A 13,602-nucleotide genomic window follows, 5' to 3' on the forward strand; every position below is an offset into this window, starting at 1 on the left:
GAGTACTGTGTCCAGTTCTGGTCGTCCTGCTATAAGAAGGGTATTATTAAAGTTGGACAAGGTTCTGAAGAGATTTATTCAGATTTTGCTGGGAATGGAGGGTTTGAATGATAAGGAGAGGCTAGGACTTTTTTCACTGGAGCGTAGAAAGTTGAGAGGTGACCGTGTAGTGGTTTATAACATCATGAGGGGTATAGGTAAGGTGAACAACAGGTGTCTTTTCCCTACTTTGGGGGATTTCAAGACTAGCGGGTAAGGTGAGAGGAGAAAAACTTTAAAAAGACATGAGGGCAACTTCTTTACACAGACAGCGGTTCAGGTGTGGAATGAACTTCCAGAGAAGTGGTGGATACAGGGTTTAGTTACAACATTTAAAAGACATTTTGATAAGTACATGAATAGGAAATGTTTGGTGGGATATGGGCCAAACACAGGCAGGTGGGACTAGTTTGGTTTGTGATTATGGTCGTCATGGACTGGTTGGGCTGAAGGGTCTGTTTCTGTGCTGTATGACTCTAATTTACCAATACTTGGCACGATGACACACTTTAAACAAGATGTGGAGGAGCCAAGTGTTGGACTTTGGGTGGACACAGTTAGAAATCACACAATGTCAGGTCATAGTCCAGCAATTCTATTTGGAAGCTATTGGAAACCAAATCAGCCCAATCACAAAACATTGCCTTTGCTATGGCACACAATTTTTGAAATTTGTGCTGATCATACACGAGCTTTATGCGGACAGATTCAGAAAATAAATGTCAATAATGTGTAAATAAGAACTGATGTCTGGTCACATTCGCTTAACATTTAGCATCTGTACGTTGAATTCTATTTCGAACACGTTGCTGTCAGGAAGTGAAGACTTTAACCATTTCACTAATCTCGCTCATAATAAAGGCACTGCTACGGATCTCAGGAAGGCCAAGTGCTGGCAATCTTTCAGCTGACTCAGGAGTCTGTGGCGTTTAGCTCAACATCAGAGGCTTGGGCACAAAGCCCCTCCACTCCAGTATGAAGGGAGGTGGTGTTTTCAGACAAGGTGTTAAACTGAGAGCCTGGGGCTGAATCCTCACTTTGTGTATCATTGATGAGTCGAAGCCCTTTCTCAATGTTTGAATCACACAGTCGGCATATGACCTCACGCTGCCCAGGCTGGTTACGTTTTCACACAGTTACCGGTGCCGAACCGTGACGGAGTGCAGGAGGAGGGTGACTATGGACGTTGGGTTGGTTAGGAGGCCTCTCTGAATAGCTGGAGACAGCAAGCCAGCTCTCAGTATTACACCACCTATCACCCCACTCAACTTCCAGGCTACCCCTCCATTCCCCATGTCTCTCTCAGACGCTGCTCCCATGGCCTCTCATGTCTCTCTGTGCCCTCTCTCACATCACCCCCTTCCCATGTGCCATTGATACTGCATAACCCCTTAAGTAGTCGTTACACCATGAAATGTCATCAACTAGAAACTACATCAGAGGTAGATCAAGGCATTACAGCTCTTAAAGCAATCACCTCCTGAGCAGTCATGTTGAATGACCACCTAAAAGCAAATGCAGTTGATGCTGGAATACTGAATCAAAAACAGGTATGGCACAGGGATGGCACAGTGGCTCAGTGGTTAGCACTGCTGCCTCACAGCGCCAAGGACCCAGGTTTGATTCCAGCCTCGGGTAACTGTCCGGGTGGATTTACACATTATGTCTGTGTCTGCATGGGTTTCCTCCAGATGCTCTGGTTTCCTCCCCGAGTCCAATCATGTCAAGTTAGGTGGTTTGACCACAGTAAATTGTCCATAATGTCCAGGGATGTGCAGGTTAGGTGGGAAGTGCAGGAATAGGGTAGGATGGGCTGTGGGTCAGGTTGGCATGCTCTTCGGAGGGGCAATGTGGACTCGACAGGTTGAATGACCTGTTTTCACTCCTTATGGATTCTACAGAAAATGCTGGAGAAACTCAGTAGGTCAGACAGCATCTGTAGGGAAAATGTAGTCAATATGACTTCTTCAGAATCAAATGGGGTTGGAAAATCATGTTCTTATATTTTTAACAGAGATGGGGAGGTGTGAGGGGATCAGATAGCATGGAGACCCAGTTGTTAGTTGGGGTGAATAAGAAAAAAGGAAGTAAATGTATGTAAATAAAGGTGTGAAAGCGAGTAAGCGGATCCTCTCTACTGACAGCAAAGTACACAAGACAAGGCCATGGGAAGCGTGGAGGTTTGGATAGAGAACAGACATCAGGCAGTCAGACTCTGAACCTGTGGGATTCTGTATCGGGTCTGGATGCTGTAAAAGAGCCAAAGTGAGAAATGAAGAATCGTTCTTCACGCTTGTGTTATTGGAGGATTGCAGCAGAGCCCGGACTGAAATGTTAGCCTGAGGGCAAGGTGCTTTATTGAAATGACAAGCAACTTAAGGATCAAGTCATTCCTATGGACTGGAGTGGAGGTGTCCCCCAAAGCAGACACCCCCACCCATCTGTGTTTGGTCTTGCAGAAATAAAGGGGTTAGCAGTAACTGCAGCGACCAGACTGAAAGAAGGTGTGTTTGGGGCCCTGGACTGTGAGGAGGTGAACGGGCAAATGTTACACCTTCTGCGATTGCATGGGAAAGTACTGTGGGGGAGTGAAGGAAGAGTGGACCAGGGTGTTACAGAGGGAATGGTCACTGTGGAATGCTGACAGTGGAAGGTTGGGGAATATGTGCTTGATCATTGCATTTTGTTTGATAGGAAATCATACTATAATGCTTACACAATCTTTTCTTAAAATTAATTTGCAGAATGAGGGCATTGCTGGCTATGCTAGCATTTATTACCCATCCTTAATTGCCCAGAGGGCAGTTAAGTGTCAATCACGTTGCTATGGGTCTGGAGTCACATGTAGGCCAGACCAGGTAAGGATGGCAGTTTCCTTCCCTAAAGGACATTAGTGAACCACAAGGGTTTTTCAGACAATCAGATCAAGGTCACTATTAGACTCTTAATTCCAGATTTTTATTGGATTCAAATTCTACCATCTGCTATGGTGGGATTCGAACCCAGTTCCCCAGATCACTTCCTGGGACAATGGATTAACAGTCCAGACAAAAATACCAAGCCATAATCAAAATTTAATCACTTTAGTTCCATGGAACAGTACCCTCTAGTGATTCACTGCTTGAAAACACATCCACATTACAATGTGGCATCTACTAGCAAGATTTGGAGGTGTCAAACATTTTTTACTCATCTGTTAGAATGTTCCCAACTCCTCAGTAAATATCGCTGGTGGTCTGCAAGAAATGCATCTATCCATTAGATAATTTCAATTGTTTGTGAATCAAGTTCTGGGTCTAGGTTGAAGCCTCCTGCCCCATCATGGAATACAATGATTAAGTCACATTATCTCAGGTTTGAGGTACCAGTGAGATGCTCCTCATGATTTTATAGACCTCTGTAAGGCCACCCCTCAGTCTCTGATGGTCCAAGGAAAATAACCCTGGCCTATCAAGCCTCTCCCGATAGCTCAAACCCTCCAACTCCGGCAACATGCTTGTAAATCTTTTCTGGATCCTTTCAAGTTTCACAACACTTCTAACACTTTTCCAGCAAAGCCACTAGCTGAAACCATTCAGGCTTTCATATGTAACATGAGTGACAATCAACAAAGCAACACAGTTTTGAAATCATGTCACTACCTCACAGAGTCATAGAGATGTACAGCAAGAAAACAGACCCTTTGGTCCAATCCATCCATGCAGACCGGATATCTTAACCTAATCTAGTCCCATTGGCCAGCATTTGGCCTGTATCCATCTAAACCCTTCGGATTCTACACTCATTCAGGTGTCTTTGAAATGGTGTAATAGTACCAGCCTCCACTCTTCCTCGTGCAGCTCATTCCATACACATACCACCCTCTGCATGAAGAAGTTGGCCCATGGGTCCCTTTTAAATCTTACCCCTCTCACCTTAAACTAATGTCCTCTAGCTTTGGACTCCCGACCCTGGGGAAAAGACCTTCACTATTCACTCTATCCATGCCCCTCATGATTTGATAAACTTCAACAAGGTCATCCCTCAACCTCCGACACTCCAGTGAAAACAGGCCCAGCCTATTCAGCCTCTCCTTATAGTTCAAATCCTCCAAACCTGGCAACATCCTTGTAAATCTTTTCTGAACCTTTTCAAGTTTCACAACATCCTTCCTGCAGCAGGGAGATTACAACTGAATGCAATATTCTAAAAATGGCCTATCCAATATCCATACAGCTGCAATATGACCTCCCAACTCCAAAACTCAACGCACTGACCAATAGCGGCAAGCGTATCAAATGCCTTCTTCACAACCCTATCTACCTGTGACTCCAGTTTCAGGAACTATGAAGCTGCACTCCAAGGTCTCTTTGTTACCCACTCCACTCTTGAGTTATATAGGGCTGTTAGGATGAGAAAGGTAACCACGAACAACAGAGAAACAGAACAGTTCTCACCTGAGTGTGAACAATGATTCGGATGATCTTGCAATATTTCTTCATGGCTTCAAAATCTTTCTCCAGCTGCTTTTTGCCGGCTTCATCCTGCCATTTCTTGCTGTATTTAGTGAAGGCTTTCTTCTTACTCTTACACCTGGTTGAATGAGGAGGTGTGAGCCGTGTTCTGGCATATTGTCAGATAGAACCAACACTCATCATTCAGCTGACAGTCGGGAGACCAGTAATCCCACTGATAATTAAATGACAAGCCTTGCTTTCCAAATTTAGATGAGAAAATCAAGTCTATGACTGAATGCAGGTCTCCTTTGCTGAATTTTCAGCCTAATTTCTGACAACCACGTGACATTATTTTGTAGCTCCATTGTACACATTTCGCCAGTAAAACTTGCTACCCTCAGTTATGAGGTACTTTTACCATTCTGGAAGGACAAAAGCAATGGGTGCATGGGGACACCACCACTTTCAAGTTTCCCTCCCAGCCACTCACCATCTTGACTTAACATGTAGATATAAATTAGGAGCAGGAGTAGGCCATTCGGTCCTTCAAGCCTGCTCCACCATTCAATATTACTATGGCTGCTCATCCAACTCAGTCCCCCTGTTCCTCAGTTTCTCCCCCTCCCTTTTGATCCCTTTAGCCTGAGGACTATATCTAATTCAGTCTTGATAACATTCAATGGTTTGGCTTCAACTACTGTCTCTGGAGGAGACTTCCACAGGCTCCCCATTCTCTGGGTGAAGACATTTCTTCTTATCTCAGTCCAGACAGGCCTAGCCTGTCTCCTTGTACTGCGGTCCATTGATAGGATTCCCCAGTCATTGGGAGCATTCTTCCTGCTTTTACCCTGTCTGGTCTTGTTAGAATTTTATAGGCTTCTGCGAGATGCCCTGTCATTTTCCAGTGAATACAGTTCTAACCGATCCAGTCCTGTCATCCCAGGAAAATGGACAAATAGATCACCGTTCCTTCACTGTTGCTAGACCCAAATCCTAGAATTCCCTTCCTAAGAGCATTGTGGGTCAGCCCACAGCAGGTGGACTGCAGTGGTTCAAGAAGGCAGCTCCCCACCACCTTCTCAAGGGGCAACTAGGGGCGGGGCTATAAATGGTGACCAGCCAGCGACGCCCACATCCCTCAAAGTGAATAAAACAAAATTCTGAAGAAAGCAACAATAAAGCAGAAAGAAATTACGTAGTTGATTTAGGATGAACAACTGCTGCCCGGACGTGAACTCGTTATCAGGCAGGATCTGGATCACTGGTGACCCATTGCCTACAGAGCCTCTGATCCATGCCGGATAGAGTTTGATAGATGCCAGCTGCACTGCGGTATCCTACTGAAAGGGCCATTCTTCCTGCTGGAGCATAGGCATTTCAATAACGTCTAATACCATTACAGACTGTGTCCACGCACAGCAAGGGTTCCGTGCAGAGCTGGAAAAGCACAGCAGGTCAGGCAGCACCTAAGGAGCAGGAGAGTCGACGTTTTGGGCATAAGCCTTTCAGCCCGAAACATCAATCCTCCTCCTCCTCGGATGCTGCCTGACCGGCTGTGCTTTTCCAGCGCCACACTCTCAACTCTGAACTCCAGCGTCTGCAGTCCTCACTTTCTCCTGTTCTGTGTTCTCCATTGTTTTACAGGAGAGAGAACTTATTAAACCAAGTGCAAAGCACGGTCTTACTATTCACTTTGGAGCAATGCGGATGTTCACAGAGGGAACAAAGGCTTTGAAAATTAGGATAGAATTTGGATGTCACTGATGATAATAAAATACAGTGGAGGTGCTTTAACTAAAGGGAAGCTTTAACGCAAAGGGTTTAATTTGTTAGGTGGTAACAGATTCAAAATGGAGTTTGTAGCCTGACCAGCCCGTTAATGTCAGCAAAAGAGGTGGGCGACATTTTGATAGGACTGACGATTAGATTACAAACATACCCCCACCTCAATATCAGGATTGGAACTGGTCAGAGTCAGCACCATACACTCTGGGCCTGAGCTGAAGAGGCCCAGTCAGGGATCCATTGGGAACGAGGTAAAATCCAGGGAAGCAGGTGGACCACACCTGAACTTGACTTGCTGGCAGCTGGGGGTGATACAATTTTGAGTGGTCTCAACTAGTGATCCCCCTCATTGCCAGCCCACCCTCACGGGTCTCTGGGTAATAAATATCGTTCAGGTACAGACCACAGCAATCACTGCAAGTAAAAGGCCATGGGTGGAACTTAAAAGTGGATTGAATGCAGCTACAGATGGGACACATTCGGCAGTGAGTGTCGGTGACAGCCTGGAAGGAATGGGGATACAGGACATTGACAGTGTTTACAGAATGCAGGAGGTTAGGGGCAATCATTTGTTACCCAGTAGTCAAAATCAAATGCCTAGATCTTCAAGAGAGTGTACCTTGTCCAAGAGAACAGTGACAAGGTCTCGTTACATGAAGTCAGTGGGCAACTTTCCACAGGTTGTCGTCAGTCATCTTTCTTTTCCCTTGTGGTTTTGCTTCTGCATTTCAGAGTTAGTCTCTGGGAAACAGTGCACACTGTTCAGCAGGTGGTTCTGAATGGCCTCTTTTCTTGTCCTTTTAATCAACTGTTCAATTTTTGATTCTGTATGTCCCACAGATGTCTGATTAAACTGAGAATGCACATTGAAGTCAAGTCGCAATCAGCAGTGATCTATATGAATGATGGATTAGGCCTGAACAGCTGAATGGCTCATTATTATTCCTTTTGTGGAATGGAGTAGCATGCTGGCTCAGTGGTTAGCACTGCTGCCTCATAGCAAAAGGGACCCGGGTTTGATCCAACCCTTGGGTGACTGTCTGTGTGGAGCTTGCATGTTCTCTCTGCGTCTGCATGGGTTTCCTACCAGTGCTCTGGTTTCCTCTCACAATCCAAGGAAGCTTGCCTCTGATGCTTCATCATTCATCTTAGAAATGAACTAGAATTAAAATTAGAATTTGACACAGACTGTGACCATGAATCCATATCAAGACTGTGTGCAAAGTTCTAACTTCTCTATCTTTGAGTTGGCCACTGAAGTGTTTAACAGGCCAATTCAAAGACAGAGAAGTTAGGACTTTGCACACAGTCTTGATATGGATTCATGGTCACAGTCTATGTCTGGGTTAAATTCTAATTTTAATTCTAGTTCAATTCTAAGATGAATGATGAATAGTCAGTGAGAGGCAATCTTCCTTGGCACTGGAAGGAAGAAACTCAGCGCTACAGCTTAGGTGCAGTGGCTGCGAGTTGTCCAGCAGGAGGTGGGGAGATGGGGGTATTGTGGTAGTGTCACTGGGCTTGTAATCCAGCAAGTCTGGCTAATGCCCAAGCAGCATGGGTTCAAATCCCATCACAACAGTTACAGTAATTTGGATTCACTAAATGGAATCTCAAATTCTCACCATGAGTGTACACATGGAATGATGGCCCATATCCCTCCAAACCCTTCCTATTCATATATCCATCCAGTTGCCTTTTAAATGCTGTAATTGTACCAGCCCCCACCATTTCCTCTGGCAGCTCATTCCATACACGTACCACCCTCTACATGAAAAGGTTGCGCCTTAGGTCTCTTTTATATCTTTCCCCTCTCACCCTAAACCTATGCCCTCTTGTTCTGGACTCTCCCACCCCAGGGAAAAGACTTTGTCTATTTATCCTATCCATGCCCCTCATGATTTTATAAATTACTACAAGGTCACCCCTCAGCCTCTAATGTTCCTGGGAAACAGCCTGATGAGCTGAATGGCATGTTTCCACACTATAGGGATTCTATGTTGCTGTGCTTTTATATAAAACCCATTCAAGGTACAGGTCTTCCTGTTTCATGGAGTTAACATCACAAAGAAATGTTTCTCAGTTTAAACAGATTAAGGTTGTTCGGGCAGCAAATGGGAAGTGGGCAGAGGATAAATCATGATGATGTATGCAAATAATTGAATGGCACAGATAGAATTAAAAAAGGATTTCTCCAAGTCAACTCTCTGTTGTAGGACCAAAAAGATAAATTTGAGTTATTAAAGATTAATTTTAAGTTAGATTCCAGAAAAATGTATGTTTAGTTCTAGCAACGTGAGTTCACACAGTCCTCCAGGCCTGAATGCAGGCTCCAGTTCTGAACAACAAAAGCAAAAGAGTTTTGGCAGTTTTTGCGTGTATTAGATTAGTTTAGTTTAGATTAGATTCCCTACAGTGTTGAAACAGGCCCTTCGGCCCAACCAGTCCACACCGACCTCTGAAGAGTAACCCACCCAGATCCATTTCCCTCTGACTAATTGACCTAACACTATGGACAATTTAGCATGGCCAATTCACCTGATCTGCACATTTTTGGACTTATAGAATGTGTTGGCTTTTTATTTAATGGTGGTTAAACATCCGGAATAATAAAAAGAGAAGAATCAAATGCATTTTGGGAATCAAAACGCAACTGGATACTGGATTGGAAGAGTAGTCATTTTCCTGTAGGCCAAATGATGACTTCTGATCCCTCACTTTCTTTATGTTTTCTATGGGGTTTCTGACCCAATAGGCTGTATACCCAATAAGAGGTAAGAACCAAGCCAGCCAGAGACCAGAAAATACGCAAAATGAACAATCATCCACTCACACATATCTAAATCCCCCTCCACCCTCAAAACGATGGGGAGCTTTTAAAAAAAGGAATGCCTACTTACCAGTTCTTGTAGAAACGTCGTTTGCATTCATCGCTAATGTGTTCAGCAAAGATTGTTTTAAATGCTCGCAGCCCCCTCGGAGTATCCACATATCCCACAATCCCCACAACGATCACTGGTGGAGTGTCGATAATAGTAACGGCCTCCACTACTTCTCTCTTTGAGATCTCTGTAATATTATAATTCCCTGATTAAAAGGTGACCTGACACCTCAAAACATAACTTGGTGGCTTCACAAAATCAATTTGGGTCTGTTGGCAAATGCTTTTCACTTAATTATATGTATTTTGTCATGTACATAATGCTAACTGTGGGTCACCAAATACCCACTTGTTTCTGACTGCTTTTACGGTGTTCCTAACATTTCACAAACTTTTCAGCAGATTTGGGGTATGGATAGAGATTTGTACAAGTGGGAGTTTGTGTGGGGAACCAAATACTCTGGTGCAGTGGCTCAGTGGTTAGCGCTACTGTCTCACAGTACTAGGGACCTGGGTTCGATTCCAGCCTTGGATGACTGTCTGTGTGGAGCTTTTACGTTCTCCTCATGTTCCTCCGGGTGCTCAGGTTTCTTCCCTCGATCCAAAGATGTGTGAGTTAGGTGAATTGGCCATGTTAAATTGTCTGTGGCGTTTGGGAATGAGTAGGTTAGGTACATCATTCAGGGAGAATGTAGAGTAATAGGGTAGGGGATCAGAGTCAAAACGTGTGGTGCTGGAAAAGCACAGCCAGTCAGGCAGCATCCAAGGAGCAGATAAGTTGATGTTTCGAGCATTAGGATAGGGGAAATGGGTGTGGATGGGATACATTTTGGAAGGTTGGTGTTGGGCCAAATGCCTTGTTTCCACACTGTAGGGAGTCTATGATACTCCCTTTGTAAGTTTCTCAGGGGCAAGGTCTTTGCTGCAACTTGAACTCAGATATGGAGCTGGTCTTGGGTGGATGCAGAGAGTAGAATTTGGGGGTTTATGATCACAGCTACCTAATGTGTGCAGTCAACAATTGGTAGCAATTTTCTGATTGTTCATTGAGTTTGAGAAGTAGCCGTTCCCCTGATGACAGCCCAGTGAGGACCACTTGCTGAGGGCCTCCATCAAGCCTGAGTACTTATTGATATATCACCTTTCTGGGGCCAGGTAATGTATACTGTGTCAATCAATTGTCGGAATACTTTTGACAGATGACCACTGGAGACTTACTCATGGCATCAGCTGACAATTGTTCCTTTTACCCACCTCCATCTGAGGGTCTATTTACCATTCTTTCTAGGAACAAAACTTCCTTACTTTCCAAAAAGAACACCCTGATAATAGGGTACATTTGCCTCCAGAGAAATTGTGCAAAGGGCACTGTGACCTCTGTATTTCCTATAATTCTTCCCCTTTCTTTTCCCAGGCTAGAAATGTGGAAATTTGTTGCAATTGTTGTTAAATTAAGTCTCAAACCACACAGTAAATACTAGGAATATTCAGTTTTTAAGGGTCATCGATTTTCATCAGAAACCCCACATGAATTCCCAGTGGTCCTGTATCCAGTGTCTCCACAATACCTAGGTACCCTATCTAACTTTGGTAAAACTTGGGTTCGTATGATTCAGCCTTCTTAAAATACTCCCATTGTGGGCAGCACAGTGGCACAGTGGTTAGCACTGCGGCCTCACAGCACCAGAGACCCGGGTTCAATTCCCGCCTCAGGTGACTCTCTGTGTGGAGTTTGCACATTCTCCCCGTGTCTGCATGGGTTTCCTCCGGGTGCTCTGGTTTCCTCCCACAATCCAAAAAAAATGTGCAGGTTAAGGGGTAAATGTAGGGGAATGGGTCTGGGTGGGTTGTGCTTTGGCAGGTTGGTGTGAATTTGTTGGGCTGAAGGGCCTGTTTCCACATTCTAAGTAATCTGAAAAGAAAAATCAGACCAGAATCTTCAGAAGGATCCCTCACCATTGGCAGCTGGCCACCACCCATGTCTTCCAAATCTCTGCCCAACTCACCCAAAACAGCATGCTCCTTTTTCTCACTGTGTTTTGTTTTTTCCATTTGAGTCCTCTGTGTAGTAATTACCTTCCAGCTCCTCTGTCATAGAATCCCTACAGTGTGGATTTGGCCATTTGGTCCAACACATCCACACCGATACTCTGAAGGGTAACTCGCCCAGACCCATTTCCCTATTACTCTACATTTACCCCTGATTAATGCACCTAACCTACACATCCCTGAAGGCTATAGGCAATTTGGCATTACCGATTCACCTATTAAGGAGGAAACTGGAACACCCAGAGGGAACCCATGTAAACACGGGGAGAATATGCAAATTCCACACTGTCGCCCGAGGCTGGAATCGAACCCAGGTCCCTGGTGCTGTTAGGCAATGGTGCTAGCCACAGTGCCACCCTTCTGTCCATCCTTTTTAATCTGCTGGCTTCTTTCTTAATTTCCTTTTTATTGGTACTGCTTCCAGGTAAAGGGTTACCAGGCTGTATGATATATAATTATTATCTGAGTGATTATAATTTATTTCTTTACAATTGATGCAAACTCTGATAATTTTTTTAAAAATTCCTTAATAACAATTATAGACCATCAGTCCTTCAAAGAAATTATAAATATTCCTTACTGCACCACATCTGGGTCAAAGGTTATCTTAACAGCATCAAAGAAAGAACTTCAACAGCAGTAATAACTTATATTTATATAGTGCTTGAACTTACATTTCCAGGCATTTCACAGGAGAAGTACAGAGCTATAAAACCCACATTAGGCAAATTGATGAAGGTTCTTTAAGGATGATCTTTTGAGGATCATCTTGAAGGTGGAAAGAGGCAATGAAATTCATGGTGTGAATTCCAGTGCTTGGATTCCTGTTATACTTTAAATAATGCTGTAAGCTGGTGGGTATATGGAATGAGCTGCCAGAGGAAATGGTGGAAGCTGGCACAATTACAATGTTGAAAAGACATCTGGAATGGTATATGACTAGGAAGGGTTTAGAGGGATATGGGCCAAATGCTGGCAAATGAGACTTGTTCACTTTGGAAGCGTTGGACTAAACGGTCTGTTTCTGTGCTGTATGACTCTATAAGATGGCAAACTGGGCCACACGTTAAAGCTACATGTAAAAGGAGTAGCATCGATGGTATAGCACTCCCTCAGGACTCCCAGAAGGCTTATTCTTGAGGCGTCAATTCTCCTGCTCCTCGGTTGCTGACTGACCTGTTGTGCTTTTCTAGCACCACACTCTCGAGTCTGATCTCCAGCATCTGCAGTCCTCACTTTCTCCTAGAAGGGTCAGCCTGGATTCACTGTACATTCCTCTGGTGTAAGTCCTGAATGCGCAACTTTTAGCTATGCTTTGGTCAGTTAGAGATAAAAAAAAACTCCAGATGCTAGAATCCAAGGTAGACAAGCAAGAGGCAGGAAGAACACAGCAAGCTAGGTGGCCTCCTCCTTGTCTGTCTTGGCTTTGTCAGTTGCCGTCTTACCTCTGAGTCAGAAACACAGAAAATAGGAGCAGTAGTAGGCCATTCGGCCTTACGAACCTGATCTGCTGTTCTATGTCCAGCTCATTTCCCTGTTTTCCCCTTTAATGCCTACAGGCCTCAGCACTACAGCTATCGGCATCTACCTTGATAAACCACTCCAGAGCTTTAAACAAAAGATCGACACTGAACGATCACACCATGAAACGATCCAAATACTTACTCTGACCAGGCCTGTGCACTTCCCGCAGGATATGAGTCATGCCGGCTTTGTAGCCCGGGAAAGCTGTCAAATGCACGGGCTTACTGGGATCATCCTTAGGCCAGGATTTCACTTTCCCTCGGTGTCTGGAACTTCTCTTGCGTGGAAGAAAGCCCAGGTGTCCGTGTCGGGGCGCCGAGAACTTGCGGTGCGACTGGAAACAGAAACACTTCTCAATTTAAAAATGCTTAACAAGAAAAATGGCCGCCCGACCTCATACTGAAAATCCACGGCAGGAGCAAGGGTTTAAAATTATCTGGAAAGCATTTCACTAAAGGCTACAGCAACTGCAGAAAATAAGAAAAAACATAAGATATACATTTAGATTCCTCGTCACGGCTATATCTGAATTAAATCATGCTTTTTAACGTTAACAGCAAAAGCAAGCATACCATGGTATGTACTGAGCACGAAGTGAGCAGCTGAAAGAGACAGTTTCCAAGTGCTGAAATAAGCTCATGCTTAAGATGTTACTTAATATAAAGTCACAAATATAGCTCCTGGCTCCATTAGCCCCCGTATTAACTTTTGGAGCAGGGTAGCTGCCTAAGTTTGACATCACAACAATTGCAGACCCTGAATTGCCAGGTGCCATTGACACTGCTCACTACATTACAAATGTGCACTGACAACATTTCAACGTGCTTATTTTTGTCCCATGTCCCTCATGAGATTCTTTTCTGCTTGAAAATAAAGTGAGCAATAATA

The 13,602-nt window shown here is 44.3% G+C and overlaps 1 protein-coding gene across 1 annotated transcript in view; it reads right to left on the reverse strand.

Annotated features, from left to right (window-relative positions):
- Window positions 1-13,328, reverse strand: part of LOC132825258 (large ribosomal subunit protein uL3-like) — a 30,546-nt gene extending 17,218 nt beyond the window's left edge. The window contains exons 1-4 of the mRNA XM_060840362.1: window positions 13,287-13,328; window positions 12,856-13,048; window positions 9,161-9,329; window positions 4,476-4,611 (exon numbers count right to left, since the gene is read on the reverse strand). Of these exons, the coding sequence (XP_060696345.1) occupies window positions 4,476-4,611; window positions 9,161-9,329; window positions 12,856-13,048; window positions 13,287-13,289 (501 nt within the window). The 5' untranslated portion in view covers window positions 13,290-13,328. The remainder of the gene's footprint in view (window positions 1-4,475; window positions 4,612-9,160; window positions 9,330-12,855; window positions 13,049-13,286) is intronic.
- Window positions 13,329-13,602: the final 274 nt, after the last annotated feature.

The sequence above is a fragment of the Hemiscyllium ocellatum genome, chromosome 20 (assembly GCF_020745735.1).
Source record: "Hemiscyllium ocellatum isolate sHemOce1 chromosome 20, sHemOce1.pat.X.cur, whole genome shotgun sequence".
Classification (NCBI taxonomy): Eukaryota; Metazoa; Chordata; class Chondrichthyes; order Orectolobiformes; family Hemiscylliidae; genus Hemiscyllium; species Hemiscyllium ocellatum.